The 23,943-nt window shown below is 40.4% G+C and overlaps 1 protein-coding gene across 1 annotated transcript; it reads right to left on the bottom strand.

The window, feature by feature from the left end:
- Positions 1–164: 164 nt before the first annotated feature.
- LOC146463842 (uncharacterized) lies at positions 165–22,393 on the bottom strand. The gene is made up of 22 exons (XM_085083966.1): positions 21,918–22,393; positions 19,390–19,482; positions 18,808–19,021; positions 18,125–18,289; positions 17,100–17,209; positions 16,507–16,635; positions 15,567–15,663; positions 14,676–14,797; positions 14,232–14,541; positions 13,236–13,485; positions 12,393–12,688; positions 10,179–10,430; positions 8,868–9,206; positions 7,796–8,353; positions 6,884–7,135; positions 6,262–6,378; positions 5,503–5,646; positions 4,903–4,989; positions 4,244–4,486; positions 3,395–3,637; positions 2,547–3,235; positions 165–1,651 (listed from the first exon to the last, which is right to left on the bottom strand). The coding sequence occupies exons 1-22, from the start codon at positions 22,073–22,075 to the stop codon at positions 1,555–1,557; spliced, it is 4,965 nt and encodes a 1,654-aa protein (XP_084940092.1). The 5' UTR covers positions 22,076–22,393; the 3' UTR covers positions 165–1,554.
- Between the last annotated feature and the right edge of the window lie 1,550 nt (positions 22,394–23,943).

The following is a 23,943-nucleotide window of genomic DNA, read 5'->3' as shown; positions in this document are numbered from 1 at the left end:
AGTGACTACAACAAAAACGTTGCGAGACATGTTCATTTCAGGGTACGTTACACTACACATGACAACGTTTCGTGGAACTTGTGTCGAAAACGCAAAAGCCAAACCAAAAAATAAATAGATAAATAAAATAAAATAAACGGAGAAAGAAAAAAAGCACAATGCACAAAACCTAAACATGTTCTTTTCTTTGAGACACTCCCTTCCTAATACAACAACAACAACAACAACAGACAATTACAATAACAACGCTGAGTTACTGTGAAAAAGTAACTGCATTAATTTTAATAAATTATCATCACTATCTAATTCTACCATAATTTTCTAGCCTAATTTAATCGATCATCTATATGAAAATCACTTGAAAAATCGCCTGTATCAAATACATAAAAATATATATTACATCTATGTTTTTCGTTTCCATTACAAATCGCTTTTTACATCAAAAGTTTTCCTTGGTGTATGGCGTGATTTTACCTGCGTACGCTGTGGTTTTTCTTTTGGAATTGTGGATGGTTTCCTGAAATCATGGTTTCTTCCGTCCTCGGAAACTCAGGGGCAGATGATTGGAACGACGGAAGATCAAAATGTTCGCCGAAATTTTTCAGACTTTCTTTCGCCACAAACTCTGCGTCTCCGAGGGCAGGTTTGGTCTCCCTTCTGAAGGCATTTAATCATAATTTAAGCACAGTTTTCGCCAACGAATCAAAAGCCTGTAATTCTGAACGGTTCACTACTGTATTTGCCTTTGTGGCATCCTCGTTCCTAGTCGTTTACAACGCTTATTTAGCGAAGGCCTGGGACCGAGCGAGATGGTGAATCTTTCAGATGAACCATACGAGTGACGTCACATTCTGTTACGTGCCAAGAACAACCGGCAACGAGACAGCCTTTCACATGGTTACGCAACTGTTAATAGAAAACAACTCAATTCGGAAGTATAAATAAAAACTTGTCGAGGGTAAGGATGTTACCTACTGACTCACAACAAGGAGATTAATTTTGACTCTACAGAAAAAGTGCCGATACCTTAGCCTGCTCCTTTCAAATTCCTTAGAATCATTAGAACAAACTTGCCCAGTGCTGTAAGGAAGTTAGAACTAAGCTTTCAAATCAATAAAAAGATTAAATATTTAATGACATAAAATACTTTTCGGGGCCCAGAGAGTTTCCGGAATCTTCGAGAAACAGGGCCTCGGAATCTCACGTATGTCAATTTCGTGCATGTTTACTACTATTTTTTTATATTTTTTTTTCGCTAAAGTACTCCTCTCTTATGAGAAATCTTAACGATTGTGCGATGAATAAGGTGTGTATGTACACTGAATAAACGCGAGATTAAACAGGCTGCTTCACTGAATCATTGATATAAATTCCAATTGATCTTGATCGCCTCTTGACTTTTCAGCTTGACAGAACTTTTGGTTTAATCAGCTTAAAGTCAATCTTCAGAGATAACAGCTTTTCTTTTGGTGCTCTTTAAGGAGTTGCGTTCGGCTTCAATATTTGCTGAATTCGAAGATTTCCGCTGCAGTTCGTATTGGCGTTGAGGTGCATTTATGACACAACGTTTTGCTGCATCTCCAGTAGCTGTTGATCTATGGTCTTCCTTCTCGCCTCATTTAGAGCCAAGCGTTGTTGAAGACTGGCGCGACTAGAAAAACAAGAAGAACAAATTTGTATTTAGACAACATTGATATCAATATTATAAACAACAGCAAAATAATCTGAACTGTGATAAAACTTTTCCTATCTGCCAGCGAGTTCAATTGTCAATCTTGTCAGTGTTCAAAATGTTTTCAACGGCTTTGTTTTGATTGACATACATCAAAACTCAACTGTATCCCCTCTTTTGGAGGCGGTGCAAGGCTGCTGCCTGTCAGGATCGCGGTAGTCTGGGAAGCCCAAGAAAATGAACTGAGCGCCTATTATTATTAATTTTTTTTTTTGGCAGCACCTAATCCTTTACATGTTGGGCTCCTAACTTCTCGGCTTTTGGCCTTGTGGGCTCCTTGAAATTTTTTTTAGGCAATAGCCTTGCGGAAGCGGTGAGGTCGCGTGTTATTGGTAGCCGCTGTAAACCCCAACACAGACAAGCGGCCCGAAAGCATTTTGATGTTTTAAACCAAAGTACGAGATATCATGGAAACGATAAGCAAACTCAAATGGAATTGGGCTGGTCATGTAACGAAAAGAACAGATAACTATTGGACAACCTGCATTACGTTCTGGATGCTCCGGGGACACACAAAGAACCGAGGAAGACCAAGGACGAGATCGAGGGACGACCTAGATAGTTTCCTTAAGCACAAAACGCGCAAAACGTGGTCCAGTGAAGGTCAATGGGGAGGGCCTACCTCCAACGACGGACATTTAGCGGCTTAAACTACTACTACTAAAGATTTTTCTGCAATGTCGTGGTGAACGGATTTCAGTGGCTATCAATTGCTCGTTATACAAATTATCCAGTATGAAAACGTGATACTCTAAAATGCCACAATAATCACTCACAAGTACAAGTAACGGCTCACCTAAGAGCTCCAACTTACCATTTCTCAGGATCTAGTGAATCAGCATCCCTTCCTTTATCACGTGACATTCCTAGCGACGCTTTCTTTTTCTCCAGTTGTTCATGAAGGTTTTCATACAAACCGCTGACCGGTTGGCTTTCCTCTTCACCAGTTCCACCATTTACGAGCTCTGTGGTTTTTTCGCGCTCTTCCTTCTGGGGCGGTGAAGGCTGCGTGCTGTTGAGGTCAGCGGCATTGAGTGTGACGTCAGCAGTTTGTGCAGCGGAGGTATTGAGAAGCATGGGTAAACTGTCTCTAGCCATCTCCATGTTAGCCTGCTTCAAAAGCCCTTCCAGAGTTTCTAAGCTCGACTGAACGCTTCGACTGTGGTCCTGCGGCATCGAGTACGAATTGTGACTGTGAACCGAATGTTCATGATCCTGGCTCACCAGTATTGCGGGCATGTGAGGATACGGATGACCTTCTATCACGTCTTGTGAACTCAGATGACTGAAGGACACCAGGGGACCATTGTCAGTCAAACTTTGAAGGTTCTGGTCTGAGCTGCTTTTCTTCAAACCGCTGGCCGAAAATTTTGTGACTGTACGTGGCGAGGTTACTCGGCGCATGTGCGCCGCAGGTCGTGGTCCTCTGGGGGTGGTGGTGCGACTGGCTGTACCGAACGTCGCTCGCTCGTAGCCTGACACCTTGGCCTCCAGACGAGCAATCTATCGTATGAAAAGGAATTGGATTTTTGTGTGAGTGACTAACTTGCAAGCGCCTCATGTAACATGGGAATAACGACTCATCCAACAACGACCTCACTGATTTTATCGGCCATAACTTCGGCACTGAATTTGCATCTACTGTATAAAGAGAATCAATACCTCAGCATCCTTGATAACAAGGGTCTCGCCCGTCGTTTTAGCGTCTTCCTGATACAATACCAGCTGAGATGCCAGGCTTCTGTTGTCCTCGATCAGAGTGGTATTTTGGTCCTGCGCACGCGCCAATTCCTGAGCCAATCGCCTCTCTTGCTCTTGAAGTCGTTGTTTCTCCAAACGATATTGCGCTTCGCTTTCGTCTTTCTGTGCGAGTGTTTTGACGTGGTCCTCTTGTAGCCGTTGGACCTAGAAAGGAGAATGACAATAATCGCAAGTTCAATTTTATCGATCAGTGGTCAACACCACAAAATGAAAACTAACGCTGTACAAGACAGGCGACATTTTTAGCCATTTCCAGGCACTTGGGACCAATAGTACTTCTAGCCAATCACGGGGCTTTCTTCTTGGAATTTCAGGTAAGTTGTCTTTTAACGAAATGTCCGCCGCCATGTTGCACGTGAGGTTTTAAAGAGTGGGATACTCTTTAGCTGAATAGAACGGTTTTCAATTGAGTGTCGAAAGTGATGTCGCGTTTGCTTTGGTTTTGCTTTACTGCGCTATATGATTGGTTGGCAAAGTTTGCGCCAATTTCTCAACCAATGGGAAGCCAAACCAAAGTCAATCGTGACTTGGTTGCACGCATTTTCCCGCGCTTTACGCCGGTTATATGTATTCAGTGCTTCGAATTCTGATTGGTTCATTGCACTGGTTACGTCTGCTGTGATTGGTAAGGGTAATTTGTTTGGTTTTGGTTTTACGATAATCAAACGAAAACCAATTTAACATACAACAAACATTGCCTTACTTAATTTCAGTGCACAAAAGGATCCAAATCAGGTGGAACTCGCTCACCTCATGTTCCTGGGTAGCCTGTTTGAGCTCCTGTTGTTGCTGTGCCTTTCTTATTTCCTGCACGCATCTTGCCTCGGCCTGTGCCTCTCTCACCTGCGCTGCCCCAAGCTCCTTTGCAAGCCTGGTGCAGTCTCCTTCCTTTGTGGTTAACAGCGCATGCGCGTCATCAAGCTCCTGGATCAGTTCCTGTTCAGTCCGCTGACATTTCAAAAGATCACGGCGGGCTTCCATCAATTCAGCATGCTATAGATAATAAGTGACATGAGGTGATGCAAGTCATGACTGTGACCTGTTTCTGTTTGTGGGCACTGAAAAATCTTTTTTGGTTGAATGTTAGTATTCTAAATATCCAGGTAAACAGTGCATCATCGCGCCAGTCAACACGGATGCATTTTCAAACGTTTCCACTCTGGAAAACGTAATCAAAAGTTTGCGTTTTTCAAGTGTATTAATGTGGATCGAACACGGAAAAGGACACTCCCTGTCGACGTTGGTGTTAACTGCACCGTGTGTTCACCTATGAAATTGCGGCGTGTTCAATCTCCAAGGTAGAATCATACGTGGTCGTACGCAACACGCACCATGCATCATATGCTCTCTGTTTGTTATCCAGGCTTCCTTACAGAATAATACTTCGATTCAAATCTATATGATCTTACCGTGTTTTGAAGCTGTTCACGCGCCAAACGTAATTCCTGACTCGTCTCTTCCGAGTCTTCCCGTCTCTTCTGCAATTTGTTAATCTCCTGCAAACCATGAGCAGGGTGAGAAAATGAAGAACATGAAAGGAGAAAATGTTTGCCAGTGTTCGCTTAATACCTCTTTACCATTCAATGCCAACTCGGAAAAATACTGATTATTAAATATGTGTACTGAAAATTTGGTGAAGAAAATAATCCGAAGGTGACATGTCCTCTGCTTTAGTCGATCAATTGAGATACACAGCGTTATGTTTCTGGCACGCTCCCCCCCCCCCTCCTTCTTAATACTGGTTGCACCAGTAAACCTTCACCTTTCAAAAGCTCTATTTTCACTGGACCCTTATAACGTGCAGCTGCATTGTTTTTAGGGCTGGGATCATTGCTCTCTTGGTCGTTACTTTGTCCTCTCGACCAACCATGTTAGACGTTGCAAACGATGCAGGTTGCCCCGGTTGTACGTCTACGTGTGTTTGTTGTTAGTGGCTTGAAATTGATTCTAACTAATGTGTCATTACACTGCATTTGTCGGGGAATTTTGTGGTTAGATAGTCTTCTTACCCTCTCAAATTCAGACACTTGCGAGGCTCTTTTCTTGAGCTCCTGTTGTTGATGTCTGACCGTTTTCTCCAAGTGTTCAATTCTGGATTTCTTGTGCTTCTCCTGCTCGTGATTCTGGTCTAGTTTGGCTTTTAGTTCGGCGATCTGTATCAACCAGAGAAAAAAAAAAAAAGAAAAGAAAAAAAAAGTTAAGTGAGTATTTATGAGAGATAAGCCTCAATGAAACGCCGTGAAACCACCAAAGAAAAGGTCAGAATAGCCATTACTAGTTTAACCCTTAAAGCCCTAACAATGATCATCATCAAATTTCTCCTTGTAATATAATGCTTATTCAACCCCTGAGGTCATGAGAATTAAGGATACGATCACCCACGGTGAATTGCCTTGATACTGTTTTAATAACTTATAGCCAGTACTTTTATAAGAAGAGAATGGTTTTTTCTTTGATATAAGGGTTTAAAGGGTTCATGTAGCAATTTATTGTAGTGGTAAAAGGGTTCTTTGGGTAACTATTTACACTCACATCAATATGAAAAAAAAATGCTTCTTGAGTTCAATAAGATACCAGATATCTTCTAATTCAACCAAAAACAAGCTTTAATCTGAAAACAGTTTAACGCCCTAAAATGAGAGCTATCCAGTTATTGAACGGTGGGGACCAAACGCGCACGAAACACAGTTTTCAGCCTCTGCGCACACTCATCAAGCTGCGAACGACAAAACAGGTTAGCGAATAGCGCCTCAATATGTGTTACATACCTCCACTGCTCTCTCGCTGAGATCGTACCGAGCCTGGTTCAGCGTATGCTCTAATGTGATGACTTTCTGCTGCAGTTCACTCTTATGTTCCTTCATGGTCATATCCAGCTGGGTAACCTGGCCAAAAAAGGGTCAGACTGTTGTTACACAGAGTTCAAATTGACACATACAAATCAAGTGAGCTAGACTCGGCTAAAAAGTTTGGGCAGGCGGGCTGCATCGTCGTAGCAGCAATCACAACCTTTCAACAAACAGGTTTGGAGCGGGAAAAAACCGACGCCTGGAATTGTGAAAAAGCGTAGGCCTTATACATACAAACTCTCTAATTTTCAGGTTTTTGAAAATTTCCCACGTTGAATAAAACATCGACACGCCTCAGTGTTAATGAACCCAGTACGACCAATCCGAATGCGTCGAGATTCATCTCTTGATTTTTCATCAAGTTTACAACCCTGTCCCAGTTTAAACTTCGAAGTGGTCTATGACAATTGGGCAAACGTTAAGCTGAGTGCAATCGCTTTTTTTTTTTTTTATAACAACCGAGCTAAACCAAGCGAGAGAAAGACAATGCATAATTTTGTAGTATCCCCAAGATCACTTAGAATCTTGTGTTTCTTTTCACCTGGGCGGCTTTTTGCTTCAGTTCCCACTGCCTTTCCTTCAGCGCTTTGTCAAGTTCAACCACTTTGCTTTCCTTCTCTTTCAAGTTCTTGTCCTTCTGTTGTAGTTCTTCCATGCTCTCGTTCAACATTTTATCCAGTTCCTCGACCTTCTTTTCCTTCTCTTGCACCTCCTTCTGACTCGTCTGCAGAACGTCTTGCAGAGATTTTAGCTGGGAGATCGTGTCTTGCATTTCGGTCTGGATTTTATTAACCTGGGTGAGAAATTAAAGATAGGATCGATGTTTGTTAGCCTGCTCCAGGCATTCAGATAGTATGAAGCCGCGCGAAGAAAATTGCGACGCGAGAGATTAATAAAGGCCAGGAGACTCTCTTCTGGTTTTTTTTTCCGCTCGCAATTTTTTTTCCGCGCCTTAATTATTGCCCGTTCCGGAGTTAAAAAGGAGGCTGGAGACGAGTTTTAAAATTTTCACTTAATCAGAAACTGGAGTCCATCACAAGAAAGATCACACTAAAATTAATCAGTTAACCAAGTTTGAGGTTATGTAGGACTCGGGGGACGCCATCTCAGAATTAGAGACATTTTTAACATTTGTAACAACTCGTGATCTGCTCTACCGCAATTTGGAAACAAAAATGCGAGAACATGAAAACCGTTAGCCTATAAACATTTTTCAATCCATTTCAACATTTCTGTCTCTGGCCAGAGGCAACAAGTTGGTTAGTCCCCTCTACCAACTATGGAGGAACTAATCGACAATTTTATTTCACTGGGGTGATAATTAATAAGGATACAAGACAATTATTTTTTTTTTGTTTCTGTTGAAAGACAAACATTTTTGGGTTTTGAAATGACATCAAATTCACGTGATACTTCCCCTTTAGTCGGCATTTTAGAGTGAAGTAAGTGATACCTCATTATCCAGTTGTTCATTCTGCTCCGTCGTTTCTGCGAATTCGCTTTCCATTTGACGCAGCCTCTCCTCCAGTTCCCCGTTTTTCTTCGTCATCACGGACAGCTGTTGCTGCAATTCCTTGAGAGCCTGGTCCAGAGTCTGCGCTTGCGCAGTCTTCTTGTCGCACTGGGTTCGAGATTGTTGGAGAAGCTGTTCTAATTCAACAATACTCGCTGAACTCTGTTTCATGTCTTTATGAACACCTCTGAGAGTTGAATTAAGTTCATTTATTTGCTTAGTTCTTTCGTCGATATCTTCTTTGGCTCCTTGAAGTTTTTGCTGCAGTTCGCTAGATTCCATTTGAGAAGTGTTTCGTTCCCGATTGATTTCTTCTTCTAGAATGGCGACTTGTTGCTGTAAGTGAGAGCGTGACTCCTCTAAGTCACGCATTCTCTCTTGTTCTCTCTTTAGCGCATTCTGTTGATCCGCGATTATGTCTTCCAGCTTAACAATCTGTTCGTTTTTCTGATGTAAGTCAGTTAACGTCTGCTGTAATGCCTTTTCTAACTTAGATATCTGGAAAAGCAAAAACAAAACAACCAACAACTTTACCTTTATTAAATTCTTAACAAACAAACAACATATTGGTACATTTGAACTGTAGGCGAAATAACGAATAAGCGTATGACCGTTGCGAAAAGAAAGCCTGAAAAAATTAACGCTCAAGCCTCCTGTTCAAGTCTTTCTTTTCGAAACTGCATAAGTTGCGTATATAACTGCATTGGTTATTCACTTATTCAAACGAACAACAAGGTCTACATCGCTTGTCGTCATTACGCCATATGTTCTCGAACCGCGAGATTATAACGGCGGGAAAAAAATGAAAATACTTAAAAAAAAAAAAAGAAAAGTTAAAAGAGACTTCATTTTTTTAGTGAATTTTACACCTGAGTTTCATCAATAAAGGACGAATTCTCCCGATGTATCTGGGTGCCTTCTTGCTAGTTTATTTCACCCAAAATACCGAAAGACAAAATTGTTCGTGCAATATAAGCCATCCTTCTAATGTAACACCTTGTGGGAATCTCACCTCCAGTCTTCTCTCCTCCAGCTCTTGCTCATGCGCATTGCGCACCTCCTTCAATTGTTCGACGTACATTTCAATCTCTTTGTGACACTCCGCTAATGACACTTCCATCTTTCTAACATGTTGCGTGGCCTTTTCAGCCTGTTCTTCCATTTTCTCGAGTTTCTGGCCGTGGTGAGCTGACTGCGTATCACGTAATTCGATTTCTTGTTTCTGTTCCTGGATGGCGCGTTCCATTTGGTCAGAGAGCGACTTCTTCAGACTCAATTCTTGGCGTGAAGCTGCCAGAGATGTTTCAAGCTGAGATATGATCGCATTTTTCTCTTCAAACGCTCGCTGCAACTGAAATGAATGAATAATTATTATCAATCTTTTATCTCCCTTTTTTTATTTTCAGGAATTGCTAACATTCATGAGTACCAGATAATTGTACAGGGCAATTTTTTTTACGCAAACGGCTGACTGACTTATTTTTTTTCCCACCAAAAAAAACAAAACAAAAAAAAAAAAAACCCAAAAAACAAAGACAGTGAGATTGTAACCCTGACAACCCAAAACTACCGAAATATCAGCTACTTGCACTAACACAGTCTTACGGTTTAAACACAAATCTGACGTACCGTTGAACCTAGCAAGTAAAACAATACCTGACACTGTACCCCAACAATGCGGTGGCGTTACATGTATCGAAGCAACAAAAACTAGTGTGTTGCATGACAGATTGCAGGGAATGTGTTACGCTACATGAAACAATTGAAAAATTCGTTACCGATAGTAGAATCGACTTGTAATTTTCGCAACGACTACAGTAAGAGTTGTAAAGTGTAACAGTTGTCATGCAGCTTGGCTTGCAACAGCGTTAAGTACCAGTATGTTTTTGAGGGCGCTTTCCGGCCCGCCAGTTCACGAACGGAATGTACCAATTTGAAGGATAAGCTTTTTCCAAGTCCATCGAATTTCTTCAAAATAGCGCGTACCAATTTCAAAATGCAGCACCATCCTTTCAAAATGACACATTCGATTCACAGACTGATTTGTCTGGTCGGCCAGTTGTAACAAATAGAAAGCGCCCCTAGCCTTTGCGTGTCAAGTTGCCTGAACAATGCCTAGTGACACACTGACTTACATATTTAACCCAGTGTAAGACATGAAGGTCGGCATAAAGAACATACTTATGAGACGACCAAAACTACGGCAGCAAATATAGACTCCTTCATTGTCTGCCTTTGTTGTCAGAGTACAGCAAGTAAAACGAGGAGTTGAGTTTTAAAAACCTTCAAGAGTTCATAAACTTTATTTTCCAGTTGTCTTTACCTCCTCTATCTGTCTTTGTAGTTCGTGGCACTGTTCACCGTGTAACGCCTTCACTCTGTCAACAAGCGATGCGGATTCCTTCAGTTCGATATCCTTGGCTTCCAGTGATCCTTCCAGTTGTCCAATTTTGCGGTTCCTTGTCTCCAGCTCCTCTTGAAGTTCTTTCAGTTTTGCTGAATGTAAGCCTGATTCTGATGTCCTCTCATTAAGCTGTTTTTCAATGCTACCTAAATGAGACGTGGCTTGACGAACCTTAAAAAGAAGATAACAAGCATCCGAAAAACATATTTGAATTGATAATAATCGTTCAGTTTTGTCAAGAATAACTCTACTAGTACACAGAAACTAGTGTTAATTATGTTTGGCTGCGGATGGCTAGGATGGAAATGGATTGCAACTTGGAAAATCTTCCTGTGTATTTTAGAGAAGTCGCTAGAAACTGATTAAAGTTTGTTCTTCCTACGAGAAGTTCCTCAATATTTTCATCCTGGTGCGCTTAGAGCAATTTCATGTTAGAGAAAAAGTTCTTTCTCAAAAATTTGAACCGTTTTGACCAAAATACAGCAAACTAGCCGCGACAGTGCTCCTTTAATGAAAGGACACAGCTGACTGTTGCCGTATCGATGGCGGGAGAATCCACGCTTTCAGATTCGCGCCTCTCTAGAGAAAAAGGCAACTGTTCTGAACAGGCCATTTCCGAGTTGCTTTGATCCTCATTATGAAAGCAGGGCTAAGTACAAAGCTTTTATTACGAAAATTAGTCTTCATTCATTTGCAAACAAAATTAATTTTCATATGAAAACCTTAGTTTACACTTGCCCTCACTTTCATAATGAGGTTCAAAGCAACTCGGAAATATAATGGTCTATCAGCTATAGCCGTTTCTGATAAAAGAAAGCCACAAAGCAGGGCTCAAAGTTAGCGACCAGCTGGTCGCATATGCGACTAGATTTTTTATTTTGCGCCTAAAAATTTTTATGTAATCGCACTCACGCGCCTAAAAACGCCCAAGCTCAGTGCGCCTGAAGCGGGGCCACTTTGTTTCCTCACCTGACAATTCTTGTGTACTCTGCCTGATTAACATGAAACAGAAGCTTGAAATAATAAATTCAAATGTGGATGTAACACAATTAGGTTCCAAATAAGAAAGTTGCACCGTTTTTCTTACATCAGTGTGTGTTTTATTTGTTGTTACCCCAAGTCCATTTCTTGTCCGTGTTTCATACCACCCCAGACTTTACCCCAGACTCTTCTCGGTTATGTAATCGCACCACTGACACGTACGTACTAGTAAAGGCAACCTTCTGAAACACGTGCTTCTCGCGCAATCTAGTTCGCTTTTTTTGTGCCGATATTAAACAATCTGGGTTAAGAGACTTTTTTTTCTTCAAGGTAAGAACAAGTGTTACAGTTAAGTCAATGCGCTGTCAACAACGTAATTTATTCTCTTTTTCGAAACACTCATTTACAAAAAGAAAATTTATTCTCAAAAAGCCGGCCGCTGCCTTCCAACACATTTGACCCACTTCCAGCAGTTGTGAAGTGGTTAAATAGTGGACAGAGATCAAGGCGAGCTAACCTTGCCTACAGAAAGTAGCCAAATGAATTAATTTCAGTCGGGTGATCCGTGGGACTTGAAGGATTTCGTCTGATCGAGAGGATTAAATGACATTATTCCTTACCTTCGTTTTGTCTTATTATCTTGTTGAACGTACCATAACATGTAATATTCAAAAAATGTAACAGTATTATTGCTATCTCAAACGTACAGTAAGAGACTGAAAGAAACAAACACATGACTGAAATAAAAGATTACCGTGCTGATTAACTATTAGCAAGCGAAAATAAGAAAAAGAAATTAACGTTTCGGTGTCGTCATGACACCATTATCAACGATCACTAATAAAATGTCTGAAGCTTCTGATTTTTCTTTTTGGTGCTACCAGTATTTTAAGTTGTGCTCCTAAAATTTTTAGCTGTGCGCCTAAAATTTCGGCAATGTGCCTAGAAATTTACTCCTAGTAGCACAGGTGCACCCAAAGCCAAAAATAAACTTTGAGCCCTGCAAAGCTACATAAATTTTTAAAAAACTTCTTATGATCCTGTTAAGTACTCAAACGTTTGTTTGAGTAGTTTAAACTGTAAAAGTTCTAGCAATAGCTTTCCTGACAAGACGCCTAAACTTTGATGACAATCCCCATCAAAATTTCTCACCTCTCGCTGTAAAATGCTATTTTCAGAAATCTTTTCTTCCAGCTCGTTCTGTAAATCGACAACCTTGAGGTTTCTTTGTCCGAGCTTGCTTTCCAGTGACGCCATCTGTGCCATTTTGTCCGCCAGCCGTTCCTCTAGTTGTATCGTCTGTGTTGAGTACCGAGACACTTCGTCCTCCAGGCGCGTTATAATCTGTTCAAGTTCCTGCTGTTTGCGATCGCCGATACGACTCCGTTCAACTATGGCAGACAGCTCTGTTCGCAAGCCGTCCATAACACCACCATCCCCGGCTAAACCTGACAAAGAAATACAAATCGAAGTTCTCAATACACAAGCCTGAAGGATATCAAACTTTTGCAGATCGATGGCTGTTTTGTTGTGTTTTTTTGTTTTGCTGTCTCTATTCAAGTTTTACTCGGTGCTGCTTCTAAATGTCAGCGGGACGAGTTTAGAGAAAAACTGTACATGAAAAACGTTGTCTTTCTTTTACTAGCCTGTGCCTGGAGTTCAGATTGGGGAGCTATGAGTAATAATGGCAAAGAGCGGGAAAAAAGGAGAAGAGACTGGGGAGAGGGGCCGAAAGAACCTTATCGCCTTCTTTCATCAGTCTCCTACTCTTTTATTATTGGTTCGCATCGCAATTTTCTTTGCGCCGCTCCAAACTTTCTTGAACGCCTGGAATAGGCTATTCTTTTACAAGACGGAGGCCAGCTCAACCTTGTTTTTCCCCTCAAAGAAAACACTTCAAAATTATGTTGATCTCTAACTGTGCCCGTGTAATAAAAGCAACTAAATGCCTCCTTCCCTACCCCACCCCACAAAGTCTCCTGCTGACTCACTAACCCGCAATATGTTTCTGCTGTGCGGCCGCTCGTGCCACAGCAGTAGCCTGTAGTTTCTGAATCTCAGCTTCCTTCATTGCCAGCTTCAGCTTCAGATCTGCAATCACCGCCCGCGCTGTCCCACCGCTACCTGTCACGTGATCACGGTCATGTTCGGCGTCATCTTGTATATAGCTGCCCATGTTACGCGGGCTCATGCTGTGGTAACCGTCCATTTTCTGAGTGCTGCTACAGATACCGCTGTCACTGGTCTTAAGATAGAAAATTATATAAAACAACCTTCATTTTATTATTCAACAAATTGTAACACTGCCCAAATTTTATATGTTCATGGTGCACTAAATATTCGTCGTCAATAGTCAACAGATATCCTGTGATATAAGTAATTTCGTGTGTTGGGGAGAAAAACGGCAAAATACAAGATCGTCTTCAGCTTTTCTGTAATAAAGCTATGCTGTATTATCAATCATGTGTAGAATAATAAAACAGTTATCCCGCTCAATCTTGCGAAAATGCCTTGATTTCAACCGACGAAGCCGTAAGTATCAAGTGATATTCCGCGCGATTTCTTGAATAGAAATCGCGAGCCAACGTGGACGAAAATTTGTACGGAAACTTGTATCAACTTGCATGGAAACTTGCATCGATTGTCAGTCGCAGGAAACTTCCGTCTAGCACGGAAATTTGTATCAAAGGTTGCGAGACAACTTGCACAAAACGCATAAAGTCACCTTGAATTTCAGTCTTTTAAATTAATTTTTCAGGAAGCGCAAATGGTGACAATAGGGAAATTAAGCAACGACAACGGCGACGGCAACGAAAACGTCACTTGAAAATATAACTTCGTACCAAAAAAAAATGTACCAAAATTTAAAACGCAAGTAGATAGCGATTGTTTTTGCTCACTAAACTTATTGTTTTGCGCAGTTGTCGTTGCCGTAGCCGTCGTCATTGCTTAAGTTCCCCAATAAAGTGCGGAGAAAAGTAAAACACTTACAGAAGGTGTGGCAGTCACGTGTTCCTTCATACTCTGTTCCTGAACCTGATGAACCAGTTCTTCCAGTCGTGCCATGTGCAACTTGGTCTCTTCAATCTCTCGCTGGTACTGCACGATTTTCTCTCTTTGTTTCACCACAGTACTCTGCAAATCTCCTTGATCTTTCAGCAGCAATTCATTTTTCCTGAGCTCGTTTTCAATTCTGCCAATCTTCTGGCTCTGGCGTGAGATGGTAGCTCTCAAACTGCTGTTCTCGTGCTGCATGGATGTTTGGCTGTCCTCTTTGGCGGTACCTTCAGCCTGAAGAAGTCTTCAGTGAAAAAAAAAAAAAAAATCAATACATTGCTGTCAGCGGAATTAGAGCCCATAAAGGTTTCACATGTACAGTGTAGTTGTACTAATCAATAGCGTCTTTCATAGAGTCTTTATTATTCATGTTCAAACCTGATTTCTTCCTGTAGGTCGGTTATCTGTGCTTGCAACATGGCGTCTCTCTCCAAAAGCTCCTCTCTTTCACGCTGGGATTTAGAATTGGTCTCTTTCCAGTGCCTCTCACGGTCCGAGTGCTGCAAGTAACAAAATTAACATTAAATTTTTAGGTCTGTCATAGCACCACCTTTCATTTTTTGTTTCCTTTCTCCTGGACGACCAATTTTTTTTTAGAACAAGAAGAAGAAGAAGAAGAAGAAAAAAGACGATTCTAATGCATTGCCTGCTCCCTTCTCTCTTGTGTTTTCAAATTTTAAATTAATATGCTATTTCTTCGCATACATCTTTAGTCACTCTGACATCTGAATCACCATTGTAAGGCGTGTTTGAATAGATTTTAGATAAGGGGGTTACTTTCTAGAGGAAGTGCGGTGCTGCGTTACAGCGTAATCTGATTAGTCTGAGTAATATCTGACATAGCCTGCGAAGAAAGCGTTTTCGTGGAGTTTTCTGCACTAAAAAGCCAATTTCCGTATTTTGAATGCGTGCGAAATGGGCTCTCGTCCCAACTTCCGCGCGGTCAAACAGCGAAAAGCGCACAAATGGAAACGCTTGCCGCGCAAGCTATATCTGAGAGTACACTGCAAAATGAAAAATGCAAAGAAAGATTTCATCAAAGCTGGTTTGGGATTATCTGTTTAGTTGTAGATATTTCTTTCCTGTTTTGTGATGATAACTGACACACTGATTAGAGAGAGGGCAAAGGAAAATAAAACATTGCATAACGATGACCTAAATTAGAAAAAAAAAAAAGTTTAAGGGTTGAACTGCTGTAGTGAGGGGTGGGTTAATATTTGACATCAAGTCCGTAAGCATCAGTTACAAGTTCCCTTTCACTGTTCTTACTTGTTTTTTAAGTGACTTGATTGTGGATTCTTGTTCAGCCATCCTTTCTGATAGTTCCTCAACATTTCTCAAGGCCTCTTCTAGGTGATCTTCTGTTCTGTTTAGACGAAGCAGAATGATTTGATCAGCATTAAAAACTTATAAAAGGTTAATAACATTACTTATTGAGCCAATCAGATAACTTCGTCTGATTACATCATACTGACCTTCTTATCTGAAATTAACTTTTTACATGATAATAATTTATGGCAAAAATTATCAAACTTGATAGGAGAGTCCTATGCTTACGTGTCCTATGAGCCTAGAGAGTACAGTGTAAGTTTTTTTTAATTTCACAAATGTGGGATAAAGTTCAAAACTCCTTCTTTTCAAATCCTGAATAATCCCTTCCTGGATAGTTAAATGGCTGGCTAAAAGGGCGAGGTGAGCTTAAAGAGACTGGAGAGCTGCTCCACTTTGTCTTTTTTCCCTCGCCTGCTTGACTTAAAACAGAAACAGACTGTTAGACTGTGACGGTGTAAGGATAAGGATGTTACATGCATGTTCAAGTATTACTTCTCCGCCTTAAGTAACTATGACTGCAAAAACCCGCGTACCTTTAAATCTGTATGCCTTAAACAAGTGCCGCAGTCTCACTCGCCCCATCTCCTGCTCCTTCTAGTTTTAACTTTTCCCTTCCTGTCTGTTTATTTTAATTTTTTCTAATCTACTAGGTCCGCAGTAATTGGCTTGCGCTGTTGCGGGTTCCCTGCCATACTGTGTTCTTATTGTATTCTGTAAGTTGTTGATCATTATTGTAACCTATTATCTGTTGGCGAAGCTAATACAATAAAATTAAAAAAATAAGACACATTACCCACCAGGAAAACTTTGGGCTAGAAATTGATAAATGTGCCTTAACAGCAGAAAGCTTGACTAATGCCTTTTTTTTGGCATGTACCTTTTCCTCAGTTTGGCTTCTTCCCTCAGCTCATTTTCAGCAATAGTGGATGATTCTAGCACACTTCTCAATTCTTCTGTTTTCGACTGAAGCTCCTCTCTGCAGTCTCGCAAATTCTGTTCTGCAAATCTGAATGACAAAGGGATCTAAAGGTTTGTTGTCCAGCAGTAGTTCTATAACATTACTGGGTTCTCCAATAAATATTCATCAGCAAATTATATTTATCATTCTCTTTGACGCCTTCACAGGGCAAGAAAAATAAAACCTTATAAGTAAAAAATATGTCATATAATTAGCCAGCTTAATAGCATTACACATTTACATAGCATAAATTTTGTGTTCTCCAAATCTACTCTTTTTTATCTGTGGTGTTTTCAACAGTAGTGGTGGTGGGGGGGGGGGGGGGGGGGGGCTATATATCAAGGCCATGAGTTAAAAGACTTGACGTTCACACTCGCCCTAATTTTGTGAAGCATTCCTATTCTCTAAAATGCTGGGTCATTTAAAAGGACTCCATTATACATAAACTTAAAACATTCTAAGCTACTGTGATTACAAAAATTGTGATTTCATACAGTATAATGATCATGTACCTCACAGCATCCTCTTGGGAAGCCAAGTCGGACTCTAGACTAACAATCCTGTCTTCCATTGGGGGAAGCCTTTTACGCTCAACTTCTAACTCTTGACCAAGAATTTTCACCTACAATTAAACCAATTTAATAGATGAAATGACCTGGATGACACCCATGCTAAATGTTCTGCAGTCTGCATCAGACGATCAGCCGCTTGATCTCTCAAAATATTTTGCTTGGAATTAGCCCCTTGCGGTTATCATAGTGTTGTCAGATGAAAGTAGTCGTGAAAGTTGGGTCCAGGCCTGCACAGAAAGGAACGTCTGGTAGAAGTGAGAAGTGAGAAGTGAGAACACACGCATTCACAAATCATAATGAAGTAAGAAATGTTTGTAACCAGAGAATTTTCATAAATTATGGAGTAAAACTGCTGTTCAGCAGGAAAAAGCAGGACATTTTGTTGTGGCATATTTTCTATTAAACTCAGGAAGACAACATTATTTTGGTAATTTATTACAGCAAAAACTTGTCAGAACATGCTAGACGTTATATTTTGAGAAGTCAGGAAATGCAGAATGTTTTGTTCTGGAATTAAAAAAGGAAATTAAAGCAGCATGTACTGTTTTGTATGCCAAAAGGGTTGTACTATGACTGATTTCAAAGATAGGAAATGAGTGACATTTTACTTTGCAAGTAAGAAAAAAAAAATGAGGAAAAGTTAGTTTTTAATATTTATTTATTAGGGACCTTCAGAGTACGAGATTGAGTACAAGCACGACTTTCAAATTTCAAATCAGTGACATCCCCAGAACTCTCGCTCCTTCCCGTTGTTTACCAGCAGATAAGGACACCCAAGAAACAAGATCGGTATGACAAGCGGTTATCAAAACCACGCAAACTACATTAATTTCAAAAGTCGTTCTTGTACTCAATCTCGTACTCGTATTCAAATCTGAAGGTCCGTTTATGACCCTGAAAACGTGCCATATTTGTTGATAGTTCGAATGACAAGATGCTGGGTGACTGCAATAAACACATATTACCTTGTTTTTAGCTTGGTGCAAATCATAACTCAGATTCTCCAGTTCTGTCATGAGCTTGTGATTCTGATTGATGAGCTGAGAGTTTTCTTCCCGCTGCCTGGAGAGCTTTTTAATCATGGTGTCATGGTCATAGTCGCTGGCACTTCCAAAAGACCGGCCGTCCAGCTGCCAAAAATGTTCACCAAGTACTTTTTAATAAATAAATTTTTTAATTGGATTTTCAAATTAGTTAACAATGATACAGTTAACCTTATAAAAATATATAGAAAACAGAGTTACAAGAACATGCTTATTTGACAGCTTTAGCACACTAAATGTTAGTACAGCTGTACATACACTGTAATCTGGAAAAACTTTGTCATCATGTAACATGATTTGGGAGTTGATGTAAAATTAGCATGTGATTTGGTATCAAGAGGACCCCCCCCCCCAACTCCTACCTTCCACATGCTTCATCTGTCCTCATTGAAGGGCATTTCACAGTCCAATTTATTAAAGCAGTGTTAATCATCCAATATACACTTGGAAGGGTAAAGGATTGCTCAAAATCAGGGAATACACTGTATGACCTAATTTGACCCCCTTTTTGTCCTCTGGGGGGGATTTTGATGCCTCATGTCTGCCCAGGCTCACCCCCTCCCTGTGAGATTACATGTAACATTCAATTTGATAGGTGCATGTACCTCTTGCTCCCTTGGCGACAAGTGGGTGGATCCATTCCTGAGATCAGGGTACGATGACCTGAGGGGCTGGGAGGAACCAATCAGTGGTGTGCCTCTGCGGCCCTTGGACGACAGATTTGGTTCTGAGCCAGCTGGTGTTAAGTCAGCTAACGTCAAAACCTGACCAGCAGCACTTTCAGGAGATGATGAATAACTCCTTCTCGGGCCATTCAAGCTGAAGAAAAAGAAGTCAGAGCTCTTCTTTTATCTGTGTACTGGTCATGCAGTTAGATTGTCCAATTATTAACTTGCATAATTGTATTTTGCATCTGTTTTCAGCAATATGACTATAATCATACAAGTCATGCATTTTAAATCATGTAAAAAAGGCACTCGATAAATCTGTTAAAAAGAAGCTTGAAAGTATATAATAATATTATACAGTAATCATGCATAGACATAATGGGTTTACAGTTTAGTTTCATATTAATTTACGGTTTAATACAACGCAAGATAAAATTGAAGCTCAACTGATACATGGTATATAATTTGTTTTCAAGACAAGTTGAAAAAGCTCACGAACGAAAGTTACATGCCACTCACCTTAAATCTTCAGCACTTGGATGGAAATTACGATCTGTTGATTCAGCTCTTTTATCATGGGAAGCATTCTTTTGTGGGATTGGCCGTGGTTTGCTTTTAATAATATAATAATCAAACAATGAGATAAAAGAACTTAAATTATAAAACAAATGAAAGCTGTAGAGCAGAAGCATTAAGATGCTTCTTCACAGAGTTAGAATGATATCATAGAAGGTTCCAGTCCTAAGATAAATCAGAATTATTACACTGTATCTTTTAACACAAGGTTTATGTACTCTGATTCAATGCATCCTGCATCAAAATTGAGGGGTTTTGTGTGAAAGGGTTGTATGGTGCGGTTTTTTAGCCAAGAATTCAGAAAAATGCACCAAACATGCAGACTTTTAGTAGGCAGTCTGCAGATTTTGTGTTAAATGTGGATCCATTATTCGCTTTTTTGCCCAGAGGCTGAATTTCAGTGAAAGGATTTGATCACACGAAACTGCCACTACATTAATTAAAGCAGAGGCAAACTAGCTTACCAGTAAATTAGCCTTGACTTTGCACAATAAATTAAACACCTTGTAGAGTTTGGCATACACAATAAGCAGTGCAGGCTAACACTGACCAAGTTTGGAGCATTTTTATGACTAAAAAAGCAATATGTGCCCCTTCTGCAGAAAACCCTAAAAGCCCCAATTTTCAAGCTGTGCCAACAGTGACTTCTGGTATATATTAAAGTAGTAAAATGTTAGAAATTGAACAATAGCAGGATGGGAAGGGAGTGGGCGGAGTAGTCTGGCAGAAATGTCAGCTGTCTCCTCCCCCTAACCCACAGGGGGCTAGGGGGAGGAGACGGCTGACATTTCAGACTAGTTGGGAGGGAGGGGGTGCAGGGTCTGTACCCCAAGAGAATCAGGTGGTGATTTTGACATTATCCTTGGTACTGTATGCATCAGGGAAGAAATTGACATGACTAGCAAGAGATCCTGAGTTTCTCTAGGGGGGCATTTGACATAATTAGTTGTCTCGCAATCTCGTACCCAGAGTCCTCAGGCTTTTTGGTCAGCGGGTGGGCATCTGGAGAATTCAAAAAATTTTTTTTGATAAAGGCTGCTCTGTATTAGCTCTGTAATGGCTTCCATTGTTTTACCGCAGAAATCCTGTGGTAATAAAATTCCTGTACCCCAGAGTCTCTCCTGGCAACCAACTGCTGGCCAAAGAGCCTGAGGGTTCTGGGTACAAGATTGGTTGTCTACAGAATTTCACTTCGGCTTTCCCGAAAATGTCAAATTCCCTTGCACCCTCTGTCCCTCACCAGCTTGGGCAGCATTATTTAATTGTTTTGAATTGAAAGCAAGACACCCCATGGGAAAGAAAAGTACAAATTATATTTTGTCCCACTGACAGTGACAATGTGTCAATACAATTCACAAAACGCTTACAAAATACAATTTCAGCCTGTACATAATTTTTGACAAAATTTACGGATCATTTTTAAAGGGTTCTAGAAGTACTGGAGGCTAAATGAATATTAATGATGCTTTAAATGCTCTAAAGCATGCAAATTAAAAGATTATTCTGTAGAAAATCAATATCGTACACTTTTACACGTAGATTTGCAGCGCTTGATAAGGAACGGAAGCATTCATTGTCAAGCGCACAAGACGCAACACACAAACAAGGCAAACAGTTTGTGATTAACGTTAAAGTATGTTCAAATGTCTTAATTAAACATTTCGCCCTGTGTTTTGCGAAGCTTGTCTACAAAGATAATCCACAATCTTGTAACTCAAGATTACGGAAGATTCTTGGACAATCAAGCTAATTGCGAATATGAGGACGATAAATCACTGATAGATGTCGGTGGAACAACATCAGTTCGGGAAAACTAAACGTAAACAGAGTTTTAATGTACATTTGCAGCGGATCTGACCTTAGTTACGAAATACGAACTTTGGAACGTGGGAAAAATTTACTGGTTCCCTACTATGCTGATATTTTTGCATCCAACCTTTTCCTAATTTGCCGGCAATCGCGCAGTACGATTGGTGTCAAATATTAACTCCCTTTCAAAGAACAATTCTAAGGATTTTCTCTAGCCTAAAACAAACTTCGTGTACAACAAGAAATGTTTACCTAGTACTGATTACGCGTAGGAACTTCTAAGCTCTTGTAAATAAATCAACCTTCTAGTGCACGAAGCCTTGATTTGAACAGGAAAAGGGCATTGGAATCTTTTAGGTTCGAAAGGTCATTCATGAAATAAGATTGCTTTGTTAAAACATCGGGCATTTTGTAGTGGTTAACGTGAATTCAATTTAAGGGAAATTGCTATTTCCAGCGGTGTGATTACTTTTTAATCAAAACGACACGATCAAAACACCACCAAATCACAATTGTGTCTCTCGGCAGGACGTCCTAAACGAGACACGATTCAACAGTAACGAAACGCTTGCAATCTTACGACAAGTTTGTAAACGAGCTTGTTACTGTATATAGAAAGTTTAGATCTTCTTCTAAAGCAATGAAAAGTTTGGGAAACTTACCCGTTCGTTGCATGCGGTGGATTCAAACTCTGTAGGGACTGCTCAGTCTGTAATAACCTTCGCCGAAGATCGTAGCAATCTCGCATCAAAGGATCATCTTCAACGCCAGATTTGACGCTGGTGCTTACACTGCTGCTCACACTAGACCTCCGACTCATCTTTCAGTCATCCTCTCACAAATACATGTTAAAAAATTGAAAATTTGCTCTTTTGCAGTGCTGTTCTCAAAGGTGACAAGATCGTGAGAAGTGACGCACAAGTGTTCAGCGTTCCCAACAACGCGATGCCCAGCAACTTCCAAGCTAAACCACTGACATTTCTCCCTGTATAGGGAAGTTAAGAAATTCCGACGCTGTGTGCAAAGAGCGGTTACTCGTTTCCAACGTATAATCACTCGCAGAATTGAAGATTCGGCGTTTGATCGTGGAAAAATTTGAAATTCGTTCCGAGTCTTTGTTGACACATGCAACGAAAAACCGCCGCGGCAGTTGAATGGGTTGCACGTCCTCCGTGATTTTCATTGACCAATCAGACCATCGCACGCTACTACATCCACCAATCAGGTAACAGCGAGAACGATGGTTTGCGCTTCATTGCCTCGGGACAAAACGACACAAGTCGCTTTATCGAAAACTTTTGAAAATTTGCTAATTAATTTATCCCAATAGAAAATCGGCCTCGAAAACCCTATTGTGCTGAAAATACAAGTTGATGAAAAATATCAAAGTAATTTACGTCTTTCAATAAAGAACTGTACACTGATTATCATTATTTACTCGTCTTATTCCGGGATTTACCGCGGTTCTACATCTGAAGAGCATCTGAAGCTGTTGAGTAATTTTGTCCTTTCTGTCTAATCAAAAGATTGCAGAATTACAACTCTAGGGTATTACAAAGGTATTACGGAAAAGACGATTATTTTGGCCAAAATATAATGTAATTAACATTATAAACACAGCGAGTGTTAATTTGCTATTTATCAGAAATGAAGAACTGAAAGGCAAGGTGTCAAACTATGACGGGCTGAAAAAGTTTCGATTGAACAGCTGCTGTTTGCTATTAAATCCTAGGTCACAGTTTCTTGAAAACAGAACTACGGATACAAAATGCAGTCCTTTCACGGATGGAAAACAAAAAATCAACGAAACAACAACAAGAAAATCGTCAACTGAAACGGAAATAGACCTGGAACGTAGAATTGAAGGTGTTCCGTTTTATATACTTTTGAGCTACGGTGACGTTTTTAACCCAAAATTTTCTTAAATTTCTGCAAAAATCCGAACATTTCATTTATCCCCAAAACTGTATTATTTGAACGTTGTGTTATTGGATTGCAGCCAAACTAGGACATGAAATGTTTTGTCCGGCCACGCGCCGGCAGAAAACGAAACCTTGAGTTCAGTTTAGCTATAGTTCATGTTCGTTTTCGTTTTCGTTAGCTTTTAATTTTTCTTCTCCTTTGTCCTCCAATTTTTTTCTCTCTCCTGTTGTTTGGCGGATTTGTAGACCTTTCGATCTTCTCTCTTTCTGCAGAGAAACTATGGAATCAGGGAAACATATTTCCCATCGATTTTGCGAGTAAAATATCCCCTTGGCTTCATAGGTGTAACTCTAACATATTACCACCCGATTTTACATCTGACATCGCCGGTTATTTGGCTTGCTTACCCTAAAGCCCGTATAAATCCCAGCTTAGCAGTTTGACAGTTGAGCGAAGCTTATGATGAACATTTGCGTTTAACAACAACAACATAACAACCTTTATTTATGCACGAATCTTTGGTTTTATCAATTTTTTTGGCCACTGCAAATAGATTCGAGTACTGACGTTTCGAGACGTTTGCCCTTCGTCATAGCGAATCGGATTCAGAACAAAATTGGTTTTAGATTCAAAGCGAATTGGATACGCTCTGACGAATGGCTAACATCGTCCGTCTCTGACTGTCAAACATGAACCGTTGTATTTTTTCGTCCCAGTTTCACAGGGGATTTATACGCCTTGCCAATGTCACGCCGGATAAAATAT

This window comes from Pavona decussata, unplaced genomic scaffold (genome assembly GCF_977016875.1).
Source record: "Pavona decussata unplaced genomic scaffold, jaPavDecu1.1 SCAFFOLD_174, whole genome shotgun sequence".
Lineage (NCBI taxonomy): Eukaryota > Metazoa > Cnidaria > Anthozoa > Scleractinia > Agariciidae > Pavona > Pavona decussata.
Note: the sequence above shows the minus strand (reverse complement) of the source record. Positions and strands in the feature narration are given on the sequence as shown.